The sequence below is a fragment of the Coregonus lavaretus genome (genome assembly GCF_964263955.1).
Source record: "Coregonus lavaretus genome assembly, chromosome: 24".
Classification (NCBI taxonomy): domain Eukaryota; kingdom Metazoa; phylum Chordata; class Actinopteri; order Salmoniformes; family Salmonidae; genus Coregonus; species Coregonus lavaretus.
In genome coordinates this window covers 45,053,816-45,081,139 of record NC_140011.1, presented here as the reverse complement: position 1 = coordinate 45,081,139, position 27,324 = coordinate 45,053,816, and the positions used below count along the sequence as shown (strand labels likewise).

At 40.8% G+C, this 27,324-nt stretch overlaps 1 protein-coding gene across 1 annotated transcript in view; it reads left to right on the top strand.

The window, feature by feature from the left end:
- The window catches only part of LOC311099906 (protocadherin Fat 3-like), a gene marked incomplete at both ends in the record, with an annotated part of 292,315 nt that overhangs the window by 150,885 nt on the left and 114,106 nt on the right, over positions 1-27,324 (top strand). Inside the window, 8 exons of the mRNA XM_084140624.1 lie at positions 861-1,225; positions 6,123-6,276; positions 15,134-15,241; positions 15,548-15,731; positions 21,873-22,093; positions 22,180-22,479; positions 23,955-24,107; positions 24,529-24,663. Of these exons, the coding sequence (XP_083996750.1) occupies positions 861-1,225; positions 6,123-6,276; positions 15,134-15,241; positions 15,548-15,731; positions 21,873-22,093; positions 22,180-22,479; positions 23,955-24,107; positions 24,529-24,663 (1,620 nt within the window). The remainder of the gene's footprint in view (positions 1-860; positions 1,226-6,122; positions 6,277-15,133; positions 15,242-15,547; positions 15,732-21,872; positions 22,094-22,179; positions 22,480-23,954; positions 24,108-24,528; positions 24,664-27,324) is intronic.

Genomic DNA, 27,324 nt, shown 5'->3' with positions numbered 1-27,324 from the left:
CACGGAAAAACAGGAGGGGAGGGCCGAGCCGGCTGGGAGGAAAGGGGCCAGTGAGGAGAGTAGGGTCGAAGAGGCAGAATCAGGAGACAGGAGGGAAAAGGATTTAGCAGAAGGGAGAGATGATAGGATAGAAGAGGAGAGAGTAGTGGGTGCTCCATCATGCTGGAAAAGGCATTGGGAGAGAGAGAGTGAAGATTGGGTAGGGGCTGAGTGGTTAGGGTTGGAGGAAAGAGAGACAGAAAAGGAAACAAAGTAGTGATCAGAGACCTGGAGGGGGGTTGCAGTGAGGTTAGTAGGAGAACAGCCTCTAGTAAAGATGAGGTCAAGCGTATTTTCTTGCGTTGTGAGTGGGAGGGGACTTGGAAAGGGTGAGGTTAAAAGAGGCAAGGAGGGGAAAGAGAGAGTTGGAAAGAAATGAATCGAAGGCAGACGTCAGGAGGTTGAAGTCGCTAAGTACGAAGAACGGGGAGCCATCATATAATAAAATAATAATATGCCATTTAGCAGACGCTTTTATCCAAAGCGACTTACAGTCATGCGTGCATACATTTTTGTGTATGGGTGGTCCCGGGGATCGAACCCACTACCTTGGCGTTACAAGCGCCGTGCTCTACCAGCTGAGCTACAGAGGACCACATCATCAGGAAATGCGCTTATCAAGGTGTCAAGTTCATTGAGGAACTCTAAGGGCTGGTGGGTGATAGATGAGAACAATTGAAATATGAAACCATTGAATGTAATGTAATAATATAAATAAATCTGACCCCAGGTCAGCATGGCTTGATGTGTCAATGAATCAACAACAGCAACGTCTAACGTTTGAGCACCACTGTACTAAATTACATATATCTCTGCCCCAGGTGTTGGCGTTGGATGGTGACTCAGAGCGTAACTCGTTGGTCCGTTACCAGATCCTATCAGACATCTACAACAGTACCGACTTCTTCCACATCGATAGCAGCAGCGGACTGGTCCTCACCGCACGCATGCTCGACTACGAAACCATGCAACAATACGCCTTCATCGTCAGGGCAACCGACAGCGGTGACCCTGCCCTCAGCAGCGAGGTCAATGTCATGGTTACGGTCACAGACACCAATGACAACCCTCCTTCCTTCAGCCAATCGCTGTACGAAGTGTACGTGAGCGAGCTGGCCCCCAGGGGGCAGTTCGTGACCTGCGTCCAGGCCTCTGATGCTGACAGCTGTGATGCAGAGAGACTCAGGTATAAAGACCACAACAACTATTACAATACAGTTGACCACCCAGCAAACAGGGGACATCCTAAGGACGTCCAGGGGACCATGACACAACTAATTTCTGTTTGCAGGGTGGTTTGATAGTTATTTTGTCTTTCCGAATCTGTGGTGCAGGGACCCCCAGGAGTATTAATGCTACTAATGTGGGGTGTGGGGACCCCCAGGAGTATTAATGCTAATAATGTGGGGTGTGGGGACCCCCAGGAGTATTAATGCTACTAATGTGGGGTGTGGGGACCCCCAGGAGTATTAAAGCTGATCTGTGTCCTCCTGGTCTGTGTCCTCCTAGTCTGTGTTCTCTTGATCTGTGTCCTCCTGGTCTGTGTCCTCCTTGTCTGTGTCCTCCTGGTCTGTGTTCTCCTGGTCTGTGTCCTGCTGGTCTGTGTTCTCCTGGTCTGTGTTCTCCTGATCTGTGTCCTGCTGGTCTGTGTTCTCTTGATCTGTGTCCTCCTGGTCTGTGTCCTCCTGGTCTGTGTCCTCCTGGTCTGTGTTCTCCTGATCTGTGTTCTCTTGATCTGTGTTCTCCTGATCTGTGTCCTCCTGGTCTGTGTTCTCCTGATCTGTGTCCTCCTGGTCTGTGTCCTCCTGATCTGTGTCCTCCTGATCTGTGTTCTCCTGATCTGTGTCCTGCTGGTCTTTGTCCTCCTGGTCTGTGTTCTCCTGATCTGTGTCCTCCTGGTCTGTGTCCTCCTGGTCTGTGTCCTCCTGGTCTGTGTTCTCCTGATCTGTGTCCTCCTGGTCTGTGTTCTCCTGATCTGTGTTCTCCTGATCTGTGTCCTCCTGGTCTGTGTCCTCCTGGTCTGTGTCCTCCTGATCTGTGTCCTCCTGGTCTGTGTTCTCCTGATCTGTGTTCTCCTGATCTGTGTCCTGCTGGTCTGTGTAGTATGTGAGGACCTTGTTGATGAAAGCGTGAATTAGGCTTAAGACAGTTATAGACTTTTCATAGTAAAATGTTGCTATGTAATGTTATCACGATGTCTCTAGGTAATTGAATGAATACATCTCTTGATGCTCCTGGACACATCATCAGTGATGTAACCTGGGGTCAAAGGGCTTACAACATCAGACACCCTCGCCCAGGCGACCCAGCCGAGGTTGATCCCGACTTGTGTCCAGGTGGCATTATGCTGCACCCCATGGATCTCCTCTCTTGATCCAGAGCCATCTTGAGGCTTTTTCAGCTGCCTCGATAGTGTTGCTGATGGCTCTCCTCCTCTTCGCTCCATTGATGCAGTGTGCTGTAGGCTCCGTAGAGGGATTTCCCAGCAGACCCCTGCAGCCTACCTCGATAGGCATGCACCTTCCAACCCTGCTGCTGACAAGTCCCTCGGACCTGTCATCTTCCTCTCATATGCCTCCACCAGACAATCTTCCCAAGGGACTGTCAGCTCCAGAATAATTATGGTATTTTGTGGACTTTGAGACCAGGGTGATGTCTGGTCTCAGGTTTGTCTTGACAATATGCTGCGGGAACTTGAGCTGCTTCTCCAGGTCTGCTGTCAGCTGCCAGTCCTGAGCAGTAGCTAGAATTCCCAGACCGTCTCTTCCCTTGGTCAATGCTCCCACCAGAACACTGTGACGCAGCCGAGACTCAGCCTGTAGCACGGCTTCCTCTGCTCTCTACTTCCTCCCACTATCCTCCCTTGGGTCACCTTTGGGTCGCTCCACTCCCTGTATTGACCACTATCCTCCCTTGGGTCACCTTTGGGTCGCTCCACTCCCTGTATTGACCACTATCCTCCCTTGGGTCACCTTTGGGTCGCTCCACTCCCTGTATTGACCACTATCCTCCCTTGGGCCACCTTTGGGTCGCTCCACTCCCTGTATTGACCACTATCCTCCCTTGGGCCACCTTTGGGTCGCTCCACTCCCTGTATTGACCACTATCCTCCCTTGGGCCACCTTTGGGTCGCTCCACTCCCTGTATTGACCACTATCCTCCATTGGGCCACCTTTGGGTCGCTCCACTCCCTGTATTGACCACTATCCTCCCTTGGGCCACCTTTGGGTCGCTCCACTCCCTGTAATGTATCACTTCCCTGGCCTGAGTCACCTTGATCTCCTCTTCCAGGGACTTCAGCCTCAGCTTGTTGCTGTTCCCATAGAGTGTGATGCTGCTCAGGCTCCTGGGCAAAACCCCAGCCACCTTCAGAGATAGCTGTTGACCTTCCTCTCCAAGTCCTCGACAGTGGCGACCGGGACGTCGTAGATGAGCAGATTATCCTTGGGAGATGGCATGCTGATACAGCTTGAACTTCCTGACTGGTCAGTCGCTCTCAGCCAGCTCTCAAGTTCAAGTACTTTTGGGATGCCTCCCTTTTGCACCGATGTGTCGATGTAGCCGCTCTTAGAGAGTAAGTCTGCAAGCCGCCTTGCTACAATGCTGCAAAACATCTTCCTTTCAACACTTAGCAATGTGATCCTGAACTGGTCGATTCTCTTGGACTCTTCTTCCTTCGGGATCCAAACTCTTTCGGCAAATCTCCACTGTTGTGCAACCTTTCTTCTCCTCCAGATGACCTTTTAGGATCTTCCAGAGCCGCTTGAGTACTTGTCGACCCGTACGGGACTCCGATTGGTCCAGGAGCTGAGCTAGTCCTTCTTCCTGTTGTCAAACTCTGTGACTGGTGCTGGTGGGTCTATCAAGATGTTGCACTGACCCAACTCCTGCTCTTTGTCGGGGTCACTGTATGTGTTCTGGATGTGCTGGTCGATCTCCTCTTTGGAACAAGCCAAGTTCCCGCTGCGCTTCTGCCCTAGCAGCTGCTTTTTGAAGCCAAAGGGATTGGCTATGAAGGCAGTTCGCTTCTTGGCTCTTTCCTTCCGCCGTCTTCTGTGCCAGAGTCAAGAGCTTCTTTCTCAGGATGCTAAATAGTCAAGGTTGGTCGTTACTCCTGACTGGCCTCCTTGTGCTGTTTCTTGAGGACCTTCAGTTTGATCTTGTGGATCTTTGAGCTCTCAGCCTGAGCTCTCTGGTTCATGATGTACGGTGTTCTGGCAGGCCTCTGCTCTTCTGCCCCCAAACCTTTCCACTACTAGGCTGACTAAGATTGCAGATTGCGTTAACACTTTACTTGACACCCAGCGTCATAACACGTTATGACACGGTCATAACCATGTCATAATATGGTCATAACAGCTGACATAACTTGTCATAACCTGTAATAGTATGGTCATAACACTGTCATTAACCATATATTTACACCTGTTGTTATTTTATGGCTGGTTAGGACACCTACATGTCAAAACCCACATTTAGTGTCAAAACCCACATTGTCAAAACCCACATTTAGTCCTTTGTTGTTGTAATGAATTCTTTACAGTCATGTTTTTTTTCCCCATCATATTTTAAATAACTTGTAGAAAATATACTTTATGACACTGTCAAGAAGCATTATGACCATCCTGAGTCACTTTACTTGGTCTAAGAAAATACACTTTATGACACTGTCATGAAGCATTATGACCGTCCTGTGTCACTTTACTTGGTCTAAGAAAATACACTTTATGACACTGTCATAATGCATTATGACCGTCCTGTGTCACTTTACTTGGTCTAAGTAAATACAGTTAATGACACTGTCATGAAGCATTATGACCGTCCTGTGTCACTTTACTTGGTCTAAGAAAATACACTTAATGACACTGTCATGAAGCATTATGACCGTCCTGTGTCACTTTACTTGGTCTATGTAAATACACTTAATGACACTGTCATGAAGCATTATGACCATCATACTCATATAAACCAGATAGGTATATCACCTACAGGCCCTTATGTCAGTCATCAGTCAATAAGAGGGTGTCTTGTCCTGCTCCTGAAATCTGCTCCTGCGTTCATCCCAGTCACCAGCAACAGAGCATCGGGGTCGGTGCATGTCTGACATCAGTGTGTGTACAATTACAATGATCATTTAATATGGTCAATTTCAGAAAATGTTGTATAACATAAACAAGTAGGCTATGGTGTAATGGAATGTTTTGCCTTTTCTGGTAGGTTTCGTGAGTTTTGACACTCTCATGTAGGTGAATCTGTGAATATATATACACTGAGTATGAAAATGAATGCACTCACTAACTGTAAGTCGCTCTGGATAAGAGCGTCTGCTAAATGACTAAAATGTAAAATGTAAATGTGTCATGTGTCATAACCTGCCATAAAATAACTACCGCGGTAGGTTTCGTGAGTTTTGACTCTCTCATGTAGGTGTCATAACCAGCCATAAAATAACTACCGCGGTAGGTTTCGTGAGTTTTGACTCTCTCATGTAGGTGTCATAACCAGCCATAAAATAACTACCGCGGTAGGTTTCGTGAGTTTTGACTCTCTCATGTAGGTGTCATAACCAGCCATAAAATAACTACCGCGGTAGGTTTCGTGAGTTTTGACTCTCTCATGTAGGTGTCATAACCAGCCATAAAATAACTACCGCGGTAGGTTTCGTGAGTTTTGACTCTCTCATGTAGGTGTCATAACCAGCCATAAAATAACTACCGCGGTAGGTTTCATGAGTTTTGACTCTCTCATGTAGGTGTCATAACCAGCCATAAAATAATGCAACGTACAGTATGTCACAACAGGCCTGAATATATGGGTCAAAACATGTTATGACGCTGGGTGTCAAGTAAAGTGTTACCCAGATTGCTTCTGCTATGGTCTTGACAACCTAGGACAGGGCTGATGTCTATATGAAAAATAATATATATATATATATATATATATATATATATATATATATATATGTATGCACTCACTAACTGTAAGTCGCTCTGGATAAGAGCGTCTGCTAAATGACTAAAATGTAAAAATGTATATTATATTCATAGTAACATGTTTCTGTGTTTATGACGTTATCCATCCAGGTACAACATCCTGTCCGGTGATGAGCGGATGATGTTTGTGATGGACACAGAGACGGGGATGATCTCTCTGTCCAATCAGAGAAGGCAGGGGATGAGGCCTTCCTTTGGGCTCAACGTGTCTGTGTCCGACGGGGTCTTCACCAGCACCGCTCAGGTTAGAAGCTTTATAGTTATTTTTATTTATTTGTTATTTTTCGTTTCTCACATTATTCTCTTTTTTTTTTTTTGTCCTTCTCCTTTTAGAGTCGTAATAAGAATAGTCCGAATAATAGAGTTTCAATAATTCACATTTTTTAGTCATTTTAGCGGACGCTCTTATCCAGAGCGACTTACAGGAGCAATTAGGGTTAAGTGCCTTGCTCAAGGGCACGTCGACAGATTTTTCACCTAGTCGGTTCTGGGATTAGAACCAGCGACCTCTCGGTTACTGGCACAACGCTCTTAACCACTAAGCTACCTGCCGCCCCGTCAATAATAATAGAGTAATCATTATATGGTAATAATAGAGTAATAATACTATAGTATTCATTATAATATAGTATAAATAATACGGTAGTAATACTAAGAGTTATAATGATACAAGTAATCATAATAATCATAATAATAATAAAAATAATAACACACTTTTTGCCCACAAACTCTTAGTGTCTACATAAAGCTGTCCCGAGAGTGGAGTGACTTGCTTAAATAAATATGGTTTCTACTGACTCCTTGTGGGATTTGTGTAACTGGATAAGAACCGCATTCTCCTTCGATAATAATGAATGTCGACATGAGTTTTGACCTTTGAACCATACACAAACATTATTCGATTCATGTTCAGTAAATTCACAAAGTGTTTTTTTCTTACATAGACTTAGCTCTGAAGTGTAAGCGAGTGCAAGCGCACGAGCTGCGATGAGGTAGTTCTATTCGTTCAGCAATTTCTAAATGGACAGAAATTCAGATAGATATTAGTTCAGATAAATTCAGCAAGATGTTGAGGCCTTAACTTTAGTCTCTCTCACCACAGAGAGAGAAAGAGAGAGAGCGAGACCCAGACTCAGCGGTTAGCCAACCATTTGAAGTATTTTACTACGTTACTACGTGGTCTAAAAATGAAGGACACTACAATCACGAGGATCCACTTTTATAGACAATAAACAGACGCACTGACAGCGCATTGCGTAAACAAAACAACCCTCGCAACATGAACTGGAATTACATGGGACTATTACTGAACATTTTGTTGAAAAAAAATATTTGAATTGGAAGAAGAGACTGTCACTGGCAAACATGGTTACGAGGAGGGGATACTATAATATGATGCTGTTGGGTCTGTAACTCACCACCCTCCTCGTGGAGAAAAGCACCAGAGCTAATTATAACACACAAAGTAAGAAGAACGGTTAAAATGCATCATTCTAACGTTGCCTAAAATTATGAGTAATATACTAATGAGACCTATATATCAATGCAGATGTACAAACTGTGACGATAAGCGGTTAAGATGCTGTAATTTAGATTAAGACACGATCGAGCTGAGACGGAGGTAGCCTATATAACTATTCGTTCAGCACCTTTTGAAATGGACAGCGACATAATTCAGAACATGGGCCGTTCTTACGGTGTTCTCCCTGTACACCAAGTCAGATTTCAATAGAGAAAGTGCTGTCTTTCCCAGTGTGCAGCTCAGGATGCCGGTAGACGGTTTCCTTTTCAGCTTCTCCTGGTTGCCATAGCTTGGTACAGTGAAGGGGAAAAAAGTATTTGATCCACTGCTGATTTTGTACGTTTGCCCACTGACAAAGACATGATCAGTCTATAATTTTAATGGTAGGTTTATTTGAACAGTGAGAGACAGAATAACAACAAAAAAATCCAGAAAAATGCATGTCAAAAATGTTATAAATTGATTTGCATTTTAATGAGGGAAATAAGTATTTGACCCCTCTGCAAAACATGACTTAGTACGTGGAAAAACCCTTGTTGGCAATCACAGAGGTCAGACGTTTCTTGTAGTTGGCCACCAGGTTTGCTCACATCTCAGGAGGGATTTTGTCCCACTCCTCTTTGCAGATCTTCTCCAAGTCATTAAGGTTTTGAGGCTGACGTTTGGCAACTCGAACCTTCAGCTCCCTCCACAGATTTTCTATGGGATTAAGGTCTGGAGACTGGCTAGGCCACTCCAGGACCTTAATGTGCTTCTTCTTGAGCCACTCCTTTGTTGCCTTGGCCGTGTGTTTTGGGTCATTGTCATGCTGGAATACCCATTTTCAATGCCCTTGCTGAGGGAAGGAGGTTCTCACCCAAGATTTGACGGTACATGGCCCAGTCCATCGTCCCTTTGATGCGGTGAAGTTGTCCTGTCCCCTTAGCAGAAAAACACCCCCAAACCATAATGTTTCCACCTCCATGTTTGACGGTGGGGATGGTGTTCTTGGGGTCATAGGCAGCATTCCTCCTCCTCCAAACACGGCGAGTTGAGTTGATGCCAAAGAACTCGATTTTGGTCTCATCTGACCACAACACTTTCACCCAGTTCCCCTCTGAATCATTCAGATGTTCATTGGCAAACTTCAGACGGGCCTGTATACAGTGGGGAAAAAAAGTATTTAGTCAGCCACCAATTGTGCAAGTTCTCCCACTTAAAAAGATGAGAGAGGCCTGTAATTTTCATCATAGGTACACGTCAACTATGACAGACAAATTGAGAAAAAAAAATCAAGAAAATCCCATTGTAGGATTTTTTTGGAATTTATTTGCAAATGATGGTGGAAATTAAGTATTTGGTCACCTACAAACAAGCAATATTTCTGGCTCTCACAGACCTGTAACTTCTTCTTTAAGAGGCTCCTCTGTCCTCCACTCGTTACCTGTATTAATGGCACCTGTTTGAACTTGTTATCAGTATAAAAGACACCTGTACACAACCTCAAACAGTCACACTCCAAACTCCACAATGGCCAAGACCAAAGAGCTGTCAAAGGACACCAAAAATAAAATTGTAGACCTGCACTAGGCTGGGAAGACTGAATCTGCAATAGGTAAGCAGCTTGGTTTGAAGAAATCAACTGTGGGAGCAATTATTAGGAAATGGAAGACATACAAGACCACTGATAATCTCCCTCGATCTGGGGCTCCACGCAAGATCTCACCCTGTGGGGTCAAAATGATCACAAGAACGGTGAGCAAAAATCCCAGAACCACACGGGGGGACCTAGTGAATGACCTGCAGAGAGCTGGGACCAAAGTAACAAAGCCTACCATCAGTAACACACTACGCCGCCAGGGACTCAAATCCTGCAGTGCCAGACGTGTCCCCCTGCTTAAGCCAGTACATGTCCAGGCCCGTCTGAAGTGCATTTGGATGATCCAGAAGAGGATTGGGAGAATGTCATATGGTCAGATGACACCAAAATATAACTTTTTGGTAAAAACTCAACTCGTCATGTTTGGAGGACAAAGAATGCTGAGTTGCATCCAAAGAACACCATACCTACTGTGAAGCATGGGGGTGGAAACATCATGCTTTGGGGCTGTTTTTCTGCAAAGGGACCAGGACGACTGATCCGTGTAAAGGAAAGAATGAATGGGGCCATGTATCGTGAGATTTTGAGTGAAAACCTCCTTCCATCAGCAAGGGCATTGAAGATGAAATGTGGCTGGGTCTTTCAGCATGACAATGATCCCAAACACACCGCCCGGGCAACGAAGGAGTGGCTTCGTAAGAAGCATTTCAAGGTCCTGGAGTGGCCTAGCCAGTCTCCAGATCTCAACCCCATAGAAAATCTTTGGAGGGAGTTGAAAGTCTGTGTTGCCCAGCGACAGCCCCAAAACATCACTGCTCTAGAGGAGATCTGCATGGAGGAATGGGCCAAAATACCAGCAACAGTGTGTGAAAACCTTGTGAAGACTTACAGAAAACGTTTGACCTGTGTCATTGCCAACAAAGGGTATATAACAAAGTATTGAGAAACTTTTGTTATTGACCAAATACTTATTTTCCACCATCATTTGCCAATAAATTCATTAAAAATCCTACAATGTGATTTTCTGGATTTTTTTTCCTCATTTTGTCTGTCATATTTGATGTGTACCTATGATGAAAATTACAGGCCTCTCTCATCTTTTTAAGTGGGAGAATTTGCACAATTGGTGGCTGACTAAATACTTTTTTCCCCCACTGTATGTGCTTTCTTGAGCAGGGGGACCTTGCGGGCGCTGCAGGATTTCAGTCCTTCACGGCGTAGTGTGTTACCAATTGTTTTCTTGGTGATTATGGTCCCAGCTGCCTTGAGATCATTGACAAGATCCTCCCGTGTAGTTCTGGGCTGATTCCTCACCGTTCTCATGATCATTGCAACTCCACGAGGTGAGATCTTGCATGGAGCCCCAGGCCGAGGGAGATTGACAGTTATTTTGTGTTTCTTCCATTTGCGAATAATCTCACCAACTGTTGTCACCTTCTCACCAAGCTGCTTGGCGATGGTCTTGTAGCCCATTCCAGCCTTGTGTAGGTCTACAATCTTGTCCCTGACATCCTTGGAGAGCTCTTTGGTCTTTGCCATGGTGGAGAGTTTGGAATCTGATTGATTGATTGCTTCTGTGGACAGGTGTCTTTTATACAGGTAACAAGCTGAGATTAGGAGCACTCCCTTTAAGAGTGTGCTCCTAATCTCAGCTCGTTACCTGTATAAAAGACACCTGGGAGCCAGAAATCTTTCTGATTGAGAGGGGGTCAAATACTTATTTCCCTCATTAAAATGCAAATCAATTTATAACATTTTTGACATACATTTTTCTGGATTTTTTTGTTGTTATTCTGTCTCTCACTGTTCAAATAAACCTACCATTACAATGATAGACTGATCATGTCTTTGTCAGTGGGCAAACGTACAAAATCAGCAGGGGATCAAATACTTTTTCCCCCTCACTGTAGCACAGTGGAGTTCTGAAACATTTTAGAGCTGCTTTACTCAAGAAAGCAAAAAAGAGACCATGTTTGTATATGGCTTTATTTACTAAATTCGTATTATTTTTACATTGTTTGCAATGTTATGTGGCACGTATAAATGCCAAAATAATAATAATATAAAAATAATAACATGCAAAACAGGCAAGACATTTTTTAAATATACACTACCAGTCAAAAGTTTGGAAACACCTACTCATTCAAGGGTTTTTCTTTATTTGTACTATTTTCTACATTGTAGAATAATAGTGATGACATCACATCTATGAAATAACACATATGGAATCATGTAGTAACCAAAAAAAAGTGTTAAACAAATTGTTATGATGAGTTCTCTGGGGTCAAGGAATTCAGGATGCAAGAAAATAATTAAACACTTAGATGGAGAGTTGATACATGTATTTAATGTACGGTACAGGATTCAACACAACTAGCTGCACATAAGTTGCCTGTTGCTGTTTGACATAGAAAATCTCTCAGTTTATATACTGCTTTGCAAGCTAATTCTATCCAACAGAATACACTCCCAACTACAATAGCATCACCCTACATGGTATCGTCTTGCACCCTAGTCAGGACATTTCTCCCTCTAAGATTAGCACCAGTGCCCCCCCCCCCCCAGCCTTCCTTGGCACGCATACCTTCTGGCCCCCACCAGTGACAGAAATAAATGGAATGTCCTCATCCTCAAAATCCTATGTAACAAGCAAACATCAAACACATTAACAAATCCTGTATAAAAAACACGTCATATCACAAAAATCTAAATGTATTTTAGATTTGAGATTCTTCAAGTTGCCACCCTTTGCCTTGATGACAGCTTTGCACACTCTTGGCATTCTCTCAACCAGCTTCATGAGGTAGTCACCTGGAATGCATTTCAACTAACAGGTGTGCCTTCTTAAAAGTTAATTTGTGAATGAGTAGGTGTGTCCAAACGTTTGACTGGTAGTGTGTATATATGTTTTTTTAAAACTTTAACTCTTACTAATCACTTTTTGTTTATTGAAACTAAAACATGTTGTAGACATATCCTATTAACTCTGTTCAAGTTGATGTGCGGGAAATAAACAATGGCAGTCAGCCTTCACCTAAACTATACCGAAACTAAATTCACACATAAGAGTTAACCTTTAGACAAGATTAAATTGACAATAATCTGATGACTTTATTAAATCCTCCTTCACAGTCACATGCAGGTAAAACATTTTGATTTCTATATAGTATTAAAGTTCCCCAACAAGAATAAACCAAATAATGTCACTCAAACAGAACTAACAAAGAGTCACTGACAACAACCAAAGCGAAACAGTTGGGGTTTTAGGAGGGGTTCTAAAAGACACTCATGGGGGGTGTCCACTCATGGGGGGTGTCCACTCATGGGGGTCTCCACTGAAAGTTGACTAGCTACAACAACTGGAAGCTAAAAGACACCAACCATGAGACCCACTAAATTTGCCCAAGAAGAGGCAAAAAAACAAACAAAAAAACAAACCAAACTTAAAGACAGGAAGCAAACCAAAATGTTTAGTAAAACGAAAACAGGGAAGATCAGACAAAGGAATGTTTTTCTATAAGTCAAATAGGGAGAGACAACTAAAGATGTTGACCCTCCACATCTCTCAAAACAACTGGAGCACTGGGCCAGACACTCTTAAATATCACCTGGGCCAGCACAGGTGAAACACATTTACATTACATTTTACATTTACGTCATTTAGCAGACGCTCTTATCCAGAGCGACTTACAAATAGCCAGTGGGATAACCACTTTACTGTCACGATCGTCAGGGAGAGAAGTAGACCAATGCGCAGCGTGATGAACGAACATGTTACTTTATTTAATAAAGCACGAAACAAAACAACAAACGACTCGTGACGTCCTTGGTAACAATGACCAACACGGAACAAAAACCCACAAAACCAAAGGGAAAACAGACAGTTTAAATATGGCTCCCAATCAGAGACAACCAGCCAACAGCTGACACTCGTTGCCTCTGATTGGGAGTCACTCAGGCAAAACATAGAAATAGACGAACTAGAACCCCCAACACAGAAACACACCACATAGAACAAACACACCCTGGCTCAACAACTAGAGTCCCATAGCCAGGGTGTGACATTTACAATTTAAAAAAATATATTTTTCAAAAATGTTCATTTTGTATTTTTAGAGTATATTTTTAATTTTCATTTGTTTTATATATATATTATTATATATATATTTTCCACCATCATTTGCAAATAAATTCATAAAAAATCCTACAATGTGATTTTCTGGATTTTTTTTCCTCAATTTGTCTGTCATAGTTGACGTGTATCTATGATGAAAATTACAGGCCTCTCTCATCTTTTTAAGTGGGAGAACATTGGTGGCTGACTAAATACTTTTTCCCCCACTGTATATATATATATATATACATATATATATATATATATACATTTTTTGGGGGGGTTGGGGTGGGGGGGTAGAAGGATTGCTTTATACTATTCCAGGTATTCCTTAAAGAGGTAGGGTTTCAAGTGTCTCCGGAAGGTGGTCAGTGACTCCGCTGTCCTGGCGTCAAGAGGGAGCTTGTTCCACCATTGGGGTGCCAGAGCAGCGAACAGTTTTGACTGGACTGAGCGGGAACTGTGCTTCCGCAGAGGTGCCCGGCAGGTTGATATGCATCTGATGCTATCAGGGTCACTTGGCAGGTTGATATGCATCTGATGCTATCAGGGATGCCCGGCAGGTTGATATGCATCTGATGCTTTCAGGGATGCCCGGCAGGTTGATATGCATCTGATGCTATCAGGGATGCCCGGCAGGTTGATATGCATCTGATGCTATCAGGGATGCCCGGCAGGTTGATATGCATCTGATGCTATCAGGGATGCCCGGCAGGTTGATATGCATCTGATGCTATCAGGGATGCCCGGCAATGTTCTCTAGCGGGTACTGATAGGCTGAAAGGCCAGGCAGTTCTAGTGTTAAGACAAAAAAAAGCTCTTTATCCGACTGGCTTTTCAAAGATTTCTAGAAATGTGCATATTTTGTGCTCTTGTAGGAAGCAATCACTCCCCTATTGCTGACTATAAATGATCTATAACTGGGCTAATAACTCACTAACTAGCAAAAGGATATTAACAAAATGTGCACACGTTGCTACATCTACTCACGACCGCTCATGCTGTTAACACAGTCCAGTTCAAAGTGAATGGAACAGATCCATATATGGCAATGGTCTATTTGCATATAGGCCTACTGCAGCTGTGATTGGTTATGCCTCACCGGTCTGTGTAGAGTACGGTCTGAGTCCTGCCCAATAGAATCCTACTCGGATGTGTTCTGCCCACAACTAAATATTTTGCATAGGTCGTTTTGTTTCAGTATGTTGCATTGAATGTGGCTAATATTGCGTTGATTTGATCACAATTCCCACAGTAAAGGGAAACGTTGATAGTGTTAACTAAGGGGGAAAACTCTAGAAGGTTCAATCTCGTGCTTCTCTGCGCGGGCTGATATTTCTCCCAGGGGAGCTGTGCTCAGTTTAGAGGGAACATTGGAAATAATAATAATAATAATAAAAAATAAAAAATAAATAATAATAATAATAATAGTAATAATAATAATATTAACAACAGTAATAATAATAATAATAATAGTAGCAATAATAATAATATTAACAATCATAATAATAATAATAATAGTAATAGTAATAATAACAACAACAATAATAATAATAAAAATAATAATAGGGTGGTAATAGTAATAATAATAATAGTAATAATAATTATAATAAGAGTAATAATAATAATAATAATAATAATAGTAATAATAATAATAACAATAATAATAATGCTACTAATAATAATATTAGTAATAATAATAATAATAATAATAATAGTAATAATAATAATAGTAGTAATAATAATAATAGTAGTAATAATAATATTGTAATCATTGTATCTTATTGTTTTATATTGTTACCAGGTGAGTGTGTTGGGGGCAAACCTGTATAGAGAACTAAGATACAGTTATATGATGATGATGATGATGATGATGATGTTCCCAGGTCAGTGTGTATGTGCTGGGAGCGAACCTCTACAGTCCAGTATTCAGTCAGAGATTCTACCTGGCGGAGGCCAGAGAGAACACACCTGCTGGATCCAGAGTCATGCAGGTGAGAGCGAACATTGACACTAACTTCAACAGGTGAGAGGTAACCTGCATGCATACTTTAGAATTCAAATATCTGACATGATTTCATATCTGACCTGATTTCTTTATAAACTGTATGTAGTTGTTCATGTATGATGATATGGTGTTAACTGCTGGTGTATTCATGTTCGAGTAAAAAATTCAAATGAAAGAGATGATCACAGAAATATAATCTAGTGTTGATTGTGTCAGTACTAATCAATCAATAAACCAACCAACCAGCCAAGCAACAAACTAATCAGTCAATAAATCATGACTCTCCCTCCAGGTACGTGCTACGGATGAGGACTCAGGCCTGTTTGGTCAGGTGACCTTCACGTTCATCAACGACTTGGGGAAGAGTAAGTTCAGCATCGACGATGACGGCCTCATCACCACCGCACTGAAACTAGACCGTGAAAACCCTAGCAACAAGGACATAGTCCTCACCGTCATGGCCCTGGATGGAGGAGGTACAGAGTGGGTGGGGGGGGGGGGGTTGTGTGTGTTTGTTTGTTTGTGAAATGCGGACCTTCGAGCCAATCATCAGTAGAGCATCAATGATCAATGTATCAATAACACATTCAGCGTCCACAAAATAACACTGTTACTATCATGTCTACAACACTGTTACTATCATATCTACAACACAACACTGTTACTATCATATCTACAACACAACACTGTTACTATCATGTCTACAACACTGTTACTATCATATCTACAACACAACACTGTTACTATCATATCTACAACACTGTTACTATCATGTATAGAACACAACACTGTTACTATCATGTATAGAACACAACACTGTTACTATCATGTATAGAACACAACACTGTTACTAACATGTCTACAACACTGTTACTATCATATCTACAACACTGTTACTATCATGTCTACAACACTGTTACTATCATGTCTACAACACTGTGACTATCATGTATAGAACACAACACTGTTACTATCATGTATAGAACACAACACTGTTACTATCATGTATAGAACACAACACTGTTACTAACATGTCTACAACACTGTTACTATCATATCTACAACACTGTTACTATCATATCTACAACACTGTTACTATCATGTCTACAACACTGTTACTATCATATCTACAACACTGTTACTATCATATCTACAACACTGTTACTATCATATCTACAACACTGTTACTATCATGTCTACAACACTGTTACTATCATGTCTACAACACTGTGACTATCATGTATAGAACACAACACTGTTACTATCATGTATAGAACACAACACTGTTACTAACATGTCTACAACACTGTTACTATCATATCTACAACACTGTTACTATCATATCTACAACACTGTTACTATCATATCTACAACACTGTTACTATCATGTCTACAACACTGTTACTATCATGTCTACAACACTGTTATTATCATGTCTACAACACTGTTACTATCATATCTACAACACTGTTACTATCATGTCTACAACACTGTGACTATCATGTATAGAACACAACACTGTTACTATCATGTATAGAACACAACACTGTTACTATCATGTATAGAACACAACACTGTTACTAACATGTCTACAACACTGTTACTATCATGTCTACAACACTGTTACTATCATATCTACAACACTGTTACTATCATATCTACAACACTGTTACTATCATGTCTACAACACTGTGACTATCATGTATAGAACACAACACTGTTACTATCATGTATAGAACACAACACTGTTACTATCATGTATAGAACACAACACTGTTACTATCATGTCTACAACACTGTTACTATCATGTCTACAACACTGTTACTATCATATCTACAACACTGTTACTATCATGTCTACAACACTGTTACTATCATATCTACAACACTGTTACTATCATATCTACAACACTGTTACTATCATGTCTACAACACTGTTACTATCATGTCTACAACACTGTTACTATCATGTCTACAACACTGTTACTATCATATCTACAACACTGTTACTATCATGTCTACAACACTGTTACTATCATGTCTACAACACTGTTACTATCATATCTACAACACTGTTACTATCATGTCTACAACAATGTTACTATCATATCTACAACACTGTTACTATCATGTCTACAACACTGTTACTATCATGTCTACAACACTGTGACTATCATGTATAGAACACAACACTGTTACTATCATGTATAGAACACAACACTGTTACTAACATGTCTACAACACTGTTACTATCATATCTACAACACTGTTACTATCATATCTACAACACTGTTACTATCATATCTACAACACTGTTACTATCATGTCTACAACACTGTTACTATCATGTCTACAACACTGTTATTATCATGTCTACAACACTGTTACTATCATATCTACAACACTGTTACTATCATGTCTACAACACTGTGACTATCATGTATAGAACACAACACTGTTACTATCATGTATAGAACACAACACTGTTACTATCATGTATAGAACACAACACTGTTACTAACATGTCTACAACACTGTTACTATCATGTCTACAACACTGTTACTATCATATCTACAACACTGTTACTATCATATCTACAACACTGTTACTATCATGTCTACAACACTGTGACTATCATGTATAGAACACAACACTGTTACTATCATGTATAGAACACAACACTGTTACTATCATGTATAGAACACAACACTGTTACTATCATGTCTACAACACTGTTACTATCATGTCTACAACACTGTTACTATCATATCTACAACACTGTTACTATCATGTCTACAACACTGTTACTATCATATCTACAACACTGTTACTATCATATCTACAACACTGTTACTATCATGTCTACAACACTGTTACTATCATGTCTACAACACTGTTACTATCATGTCTACAACACTGTTACTATCATATCTACAACACTGTTACTATCATGTCTACAACACTGTTACTATCATGTCTACAACACTGTTACTATCATATCTACAACACTGTTACTATCATGTCTACAACAATGTTACTATCATATCTACAACACTGTTACTATCATGTCTACAACACTGTTACTATCATGTCTACAACACTGTGACTATCATGTATAGAACACAACACTGTTACTATCATGTATAGAACACAACACTGTTACTATCATGTATAGAACACAACACTGTTACTAACATGTCTACAACACTGTTACTATCATATCTACAACACTGTTACTATCATATCTACAACACTGTTACTATCATATCTACAACACTGTTACTATCATGTCTACAACACTGTTATTATCATGTCTACAACACTGTTACTATCATGTCTACAACACTGTGATTATCATGTATAGAACACAACACTGTTACTATCATGTATAGAACACAACACTGTTACTATCATGTATAGAACACAACACTGTTACTAACATGTCTACAACACTGTTACTATCATATCTACAACACTGTTACTATCATGTCTACAACACTGTTACTATCATATCTACAACACTGTTACTATCATGTCTACAACACTGTTACTATCATGTCTACAACACTGTTACTATCATATCTACAACACTGTTACTATCATATCTACAACACTGTTACTATCATGTCTACAACACTGTTACTATCATGTCTACAACACTGTGACTATCATGTATAGAACACAACACTGTTACTATCATGTATAGAACACAACACTGTTACTAACATGTCTACAACACTGTTACTATCATATCTACAACACTGTTACTATCATATCTACAACACTGTTACTATCATATCTACAACACTGTTACTATCATGTCTACAACACTGTTACTATCATGTCTACAACACTGTTATTATCATGTCTACAACACTGTTACTATCATATCTACAACACTGTTACTATCATGTCTACAACACTGTGACTATCATGTATAGAACACAACACTGTTACTATCATGTATAGAACACAACACTGTTACTATCATGTATAGAACACAACACTGTTACTAACATGTCTACAACACTGTTACTATCATGTCTACAACACTGTTACTATCATATCTACAACACTGTTACTATCATATCTACAACACTGTTACTATCATGTCTACAACACTGTGACTATCATGTCTACAACACTGTTACTATCATGTCTACAACACTGTTACTATCATGTCTACAACACTGTTACTATCATATCTACAACACTGTTACTATCATGTCTACAACACTGTTACTATCATATCTACAACACTGTTACTATCATATCTACAACACTGTTACTATCATGTCTACAACACTGTTACTATCATGTCTACAACACTGTTACTATCATGTCTACAACACTGTTACTATCATATCTACAACACTGTTACTATCATGTCTACAACACTGTTACTATCATGTCTACAACACTGTTACTATCATATCTACAACACTGTTACTATCATGTCTACAACACTGTTACTATCATATCTACAACACTGTTACTATCATGTCTACAACACTGTTACTATCATGTCTACAACACTGTTACTATCATGTCTACAACACTGTGACTATCATGTATAGAACACAACACTGTTACTATCATGTATAGAACACAACACTGTTACTATCATGTATAGAACACAACACTGTTACTAACATGTCTACAACACTGTTACTATCATATCTACAACACTGTTACTATCATATCTACAACACTGTTACTATCATATCTACAACACTGTTACTATCATGTCTACAACACTGTTACTATCATGTCTACAACACTGTTATTATCATGTCTACAACACTGTTACTATCATATCTACAACACTGTTACTATCATGTCTACAACACTGTGACTATCATGTATAGAACACAACACTGTTACTATCATGTATAGAACACAACACTGTTACTATCATGTATAGAACATAACACTGTTACTAACATGTCTACAACACTGTTACTATCATATCTACAACACTGTTACTATCATGTCTACAACACTGTTACTATCATATCTACAACACTGTTACTATCATGTCTACAACACTGTTACTATCATGTCTACAACACTGTTACTATCATATCTACAACACTGTTACTATCATGTCTACAACACTGTTACTATCATATCTACAACACTGTTACTATCATATCTACAACACTGTTACTATCATGTCTACAACACTGTTACTATCATGTCTACAACACTGTTACTATCATGTCTACAACACTGTTACTATCATATCTACAACACTGTTACTATCATGTCTACAACACTGTTACTATCATATCTACAACACTGTTACTATCATGTCTACAACACTGTGACTATCATGTATAGAACACAACACTGTTACTATCATGTATAGAACACAACACTGTTACTATCATGTATAGAACACAACACTGTTACTAACATGTCTACAACACTGTTACTATCATATCTACAACACTGTTACTATCATGTCTACAACACTGTTACTATCATATCTACAACACTGTTACTATCATGTCTACAACACTGTTACTATCATATCTACAACACTGTTACTATCATGTCTACAACACTGTTACTATCATATCTACAACACTGTTACTATCATATCTACAACACTGTTACTATCATGTCTACAACACTGTTACTATCATGTCTACAACACTGTTATTATCATGTCTACAACACTGTTACTATCATATCTACAACACTGTTACTATCATATCTACAACACTGTTACTATCATATCTACAACACTGTTACTATCATATCTACAACACTGTTACTATCATGTCTACAACACTGTTACTATCATGTCTACAACACTGTTACTATCATGTATAGAACACAACACTGTTACTATCATGTATAGAACACAACACTGTTACTATCATGCCTACAACACTGTTACTATCATATCTACAACACTGTTACTATCATGTCTACAACACTGTTACTATCATGTCTACAACACTGTTACTATCATATCTACAACACTGTTACTATCATATCTACAACACTGTTACTATCATATCTACAACACAACACTGTTACTATAATGTCTACAACTCTGTTACTATCATATCTACAACACTGTTACTATCATATCTACAACACTGTTACTATCATATCTACAACACTGTTACTATCATGTCTACAACACTGTTACTATTATGTCTACAACACTGTTACTATCATATCTACAACACTGTTACTATCATGCCTACAACACTGTTACTATCATGTCTACAACACTGTTACTATCATGTCTACAACACTGTTACTATCATGTCTACAACACTGTTACTATCATATCTACAACACTGTTACTATCATGTCTACAACACTGTTACTATCATATGTACAACACTGTTACTATCATGTATAGAACACAACACTGTTACTATCATGTCTACAACACTGTTACTATCATATCTACAACACTGTTACTATCATGTATAGAACACAACACTGTTACTATCATGTCTACAACACTGTTACTATCATGTCTACAACACTGTTACTATCATATCTACAACACTGTTACTATCATGTCTACAACACTGTTACTATCATATCTACAACACTGTTACTAACACTGTTACTATCATGTTTCCAGGTCGTGCAGCGTTCTGTACGGTCCGTGTGGTGTTGACTGATGAGAATGACAACGCCCCTCGGTTCAGGGCGGTGGAGTATCGTATGAGCATCAAGTCCAATGTGGCTAAGGGATCCCTGGTTACCCAGATCCAGGCCTCAGACCTTGACGCTGGACCCAATGGACGGGTCACCTATTCCCTGTACAGCGAGGCTCGCCTGCCCCTGGTTGACGTACTGGAGGTGGGTTGAGGCGGGGTCTGTGTGTAGTGTCGAGTCTTTGAAAAGCACACAACCTATTTGTAAACCCTTCCTCTTCTTTCCACCAGGTGGAGCCAGACAGTGGTTGGATGGTGACCAAAGGATCTGTTGTCCATCTCCAGGGAACCATCCTATCCTTCTTTGTCAAGGCTACAGACCGCGGCTCCCCGGCCAAACATTCTCTGGTCTCGGCCTTCATCCATGTCCTTCCACCGGAGGCCCTGGTCCCCTCCTTCACCCAGCCTCAGTATTCCTTCACCATACCAGAGGACACGGCAGTGGGCACGGCCCTGGGAAACGTATACCTGGCCCCGGGACAGACCGGGGCTTACACCGCTGTGGAGGGAGAGACACCCGACAGCAACCAGGAAAGGACCGCTCTGATTTTCAATATTTTTCATAATATATGATATACAGTGCAAGTGCATGCACTTTTTCCACATTTTGTTACATTACAGCCTTATTCTAAAATGGATTAAATTGTTTTTTTTCCCACATCAATCTACACACAATACCTCATAATGACAAAGCAAAAAAAAACGGAAATATCACATTTACATAAGTATTCAGACCCTTTACTCAGTACTTTGTGGAAGCAACTTTGGCAGCGATTACAGCCTCGAGTCTTCTTGGGTATGACGCTACAAGCTTGGCACACCTGTATTTGGGGAGTTTCTCCCATTCTTCTCTGCAGATAGTCTCAAGCTCTGCACAGCTATTTTCAGGTCTCTCCAGAGATGTTCGTAGTGTAATGGTTAGAGTTACTGAGCCTGGTTTTGACATTTTGATCATTATTTTGTTGATCGTTTTGACGTCAGGGGGGAGCAGCAGCACAGGCTAGAACATCTAGCAGTTTGCCCCACTTCATTCCTCGCTCTCCGAGCCAGCTAATATGACAGTAGTCAAAGGAGAGGTTGTGATGCTTTTCCGACCCCCTTCTCCAACCAGTGGATCCACGAATGCCCATCAAGCCACACAGGCTTCATGCTGACGTCCATGTTGAGGAATGAGTAAATGCATGGAAGCCCGCAAAAAAAAAGGGGCGCCAAATGTAGTAGCGATGCGGAATGAATAGAACTGCATTCCAATTTTAAAAAGATCATACGCAGATTCCTTTCTTGCTCCTGTTTCAGTGAAGCTTTAAACGTGCAATATAGACTTTTGCTAGGACAATAAACCATTTTCTTGTATGTTTTTTCACTTATAGCTAACGTTCCCATTGAAGTGCCAAGTCCAATCTGTTCTACCTGTTGTATTTCTATGGGCCTGAGCATAAGACAGGAAGGAGATCTCTGCTCTGAGAGGATTTCCTGTCAGACTTTCACTCTCTCCCATTTTATCTCTGAGATAGGCTAATTTTCTTTTACTTTTTATTGCTGTGTTATGTTGTATTATCATTTTGTATAATCACCTTCCGATGTAAAGACCACGGAAATTAGAAACAGAAAAACCACGTTTTAAGTGAGAAGTAGGCGTTGGTCTGAAGCCGAATAAGAAAGGAGATTCCTCCACCCCCATGCTCCACCAAGGTTTTCCAGCACACAGCTTTGACCTGCTACAGTAGCTATGTTGGTATATTGTACTTCAAACTATGTGTAGGCAGGTTGCTTAGGATTCAAACCTTCTCAAACAGCCTAATTCATACTCTTAGAGAAGGTATTCCCACAATAATGTTATTTTTTTTCTTTTTTGTGGCTTCAGACCAACGCTTACTTCTTACTTAAAACATCGTTTTGTTGTTTCTAATACATTATGATGCAGTTTATGATGCAGTTTATAATAGTTTTTTATTAAAGCTCGTATCACCTTGTTATAACGATCCTGCCCGTGTGTTTCTCTACAGGGAGGTACATTCCTGGTGGAGAGAGAGACAGGTCTGATCCGGCTGACCAAACCTCTGGACTATGAACTGGTCAGCATCTTCAGGTTTAAAGTCTCAGCTACGACCCGACGAGACCTCATAGAGTCCATCTCCACTGTCGACGTGGAGGTGAAGGTGAGGAATGACGTGTGTGTGTGTGTGAGTATGTGTGTGTGTGTGTGTGTGTGTGTGTGTGTGTGTGTGTGTGTGTGTGTGTGTGTGTGTGTGTGTGTGTGTGTGTGTGTGTGTGTGTGTGTGTGTGTGTGTGTGTGTGTGTGTGTGTGTGTGTGTGTGTGTGTGTGTGTGTGTGTGTGTGTGTGTGTGTGTGTGTGTGTGTGTGTGTGTGTGTGTGTGTGTGTGTGTGTGTGTGTGTGTGTGTGTGTGTGTGTGTGTGTGTGTGTGTGTGTGTGTGTGTGTGTGTGTGTGTGTGTGTGTGTGTGTGTGTAGCAGGACTGTAGAATAACATATTCAACATGTGGAGGTAGGGTTTCTACCCTTTCCAAAGAGTTTGATTCAGTTTAGTTAACCCTCCTCCTCCTCCTCCTCCTCTCAATAGATTCTGGACATAAATGACAACAAGCCATTGTTCGAGACCAGTTCCTATGTTGCCATGGTGATGGAGGGGATGCCCGTGGGTACCAGGGTGGTCCAGGTGCGAGCGCTCGACCCTGACTGGGGCTCCAACGGACAGGTATGATGATCTTCATCATATTATCATCTTAGTATCATATCATCTTAGTATCATATCATCTTAGTATCATATCATTTTAGTATCATATCATTTTAGTATCATATCATATCATATCATACTTATTATCATACTATCATCTTAGAATCAATATTATCATATCATTATCATCTTAGTAGTACTTTATAGTGGTATAAAAAAAAATGCTGATCGCTGTTCGCGGTGAATTAAGACTCAAAAATCAAATAAAATTGTATTCGTCACATGCTTCGTAAACAACAGGTGTAGACTATAAGTGAAATGCTTACGGGCCCTTCAGACCAACGCTTACTTCTTGCATAATTTAGTGGAATTAAGTTGGTGCGTGCATCACAGTATATTCGTTATGTACAGTGGGGAAAAAAAGTATTTAGTCAGCCACCAATTGTGCAAGTTCTCCCACTTAAAAAGATGAGAGAGGCCTGTAATTTTCATCATAGGTACACGTCAACTATGACAGACGAATTGAGAAAAGAAAATCCAGAAAATCACATTGTAGGATTTTTTATGAATTTATTTGCAAATTATGGTGGAAAATAAGTATTTGGTCACCTACAAACAAGCAAGATTTCTGGCTCTCAAAGACCTGTAACTTCTTATTTAAGAGGCTCCTCTGTCCTCCACTCGTTACCTGTATTAATGGCACCTGTTTTAACTTGTTATCAGTATAAAAGACACCTGTCCACAACCTCAAACAGTCACACTCCAAACTCCACTATGGCCAAGACCAAAGAGCTGTCAAAGGACACCAGAAACAAAATTGTAGACCTGCACCAGGCTGGGAAGACTGAATCTGCAATAGGTAAGCAGCTTGGTTTGAAGAAATCAACTGTGGGAGCAATTATTAGGAAATGGAAGACATACAAGACCACTGATAATCTCCCTCGATCTGGGGCTCCACGCAAGATCTCACCCCGTGGGGTCAAAATGATCACAAGAACGGTGAGCAAAAATCCCAGAACCACACGGGGGGACCTAGTGAATGACCTGCAGAGAGCTGGGACCAAAGTAACAAAGCCTACCATCAGTAACACACTACGCCGCCAGGGACTCAAATCCTGCAGTGCCAGACGTGTCCCCCTGCTTAAGCCAGTACATGTCCAGGCCCGTCTGAACACAAAAAAAAAAAAAATGTATGCACGCATGACTGTAAGTCGCTTTGGATAAAAGCGTCTGCTAAATGGCATATTATTATTATTATTATTAAGTTTGCTAGAGTGCATTTGGATGATCCAGAAGAGGATGGGGAGAATGTCATATGGTCAGATGAAACCAAAATAGAACTTTTTGGTAAAAACTCAACTCGTCGTGTTTGGAGGACAAAGAATGCTGAGTTGCATCCAAAGAACACCATACCTACTGTGACGCATGGGGGTGGACACATCATGCTTTGGGGCTGTCTTTCTGCAAAGGGACCAGGACGACTGATCCGTGTAAAGGAAAGAATGAATGGGGCCATGTATCGTGAGATTTTGAGTGAAAACCTCCTTCCATCAGCAAGGGCATTGAAGATGAAACGTGGCTGGGTCTTTCAGCATGACAATGATCCCAAACACACCGCCCGGGCAACGAAGGAGTGGCTTCGTAAGAAGCATTTCAAGGTCCTGGAGTGGCCTAGCCAGTCTCCAGATCTCAACCCCATAGAAAATCTTTGGAGGGAGTTGAAAGTCCGTGTTGCCCAGCGACAGCCCCAAAACATCACTGCTCTAGAGGAGATCTGCATGGAGGAATGGGCCAAAATACCAGCAACAGTGTGTGAAAACCTTGTGAAGACTTACAGAAAACGTTTGACCTGTGTCATTGCCAACAAAGGGTATATAACAAAGTTTTGAGAAACTTTTGTTATTGACCAAATACTTATTTTCCACCATAATTTGCAAATAAATTCATAAAAAATCCTACAATGTGATTTTCTCATTTTGTCTGTCATAGTTGACGTGTACCTATGATGAAAATTACAGGCCTCTCTCATCTTTTTAAGTGGGAGAACTTGCACAATTGGTGGCTGACTAAATACTTTTTTTCCCCACTGTATCTTAATTTATCACACCATACAGCATACAGATACTTGGAGCGGAAAACCTGTCTGACAGCATGAAAGCTGCTGCTACAAAACGATTTCTCCCCAGTCAGAGCTCGTTTGTCCCCCAGTTACCAGTTGTCTTGAACGCACTGAAGTCACAAGTCTGAGATCACCGAGTTCCCAGTTGTTTTGAACGCGGCATAAAAAAGGCAACTGAAGGCTCTGCTTCATCAGCACGACACACACCACTTTGCAATGAGCTGGAGGCAGTATGAAGACATATACTGTACTTAATTGTTTGAATTCTGAAAGTTTTTTACTACATATTATGAGTCATGTCTTACCTCAAAAAAGAGTAGCCAAAATCCGTAGAGGCAATTATTTTATCCTAGTCATATTGGCAACTTTTAAGCTAAACGTTCTGATTTGTTGCACCAGTCTCATTGCTTTTTAATGTTGTTTTTTTATGTAGCCTAGGTCTACTGGTTGAATCAATTTAGGATCTATCGTCCCACAACTGTCCCAGAGTCTGATTGGACTAGGCTAGTTCTTTCTCGACAAGCTGACCAATAGAATAGGTAAACTTTTCTACTATGGGGGAT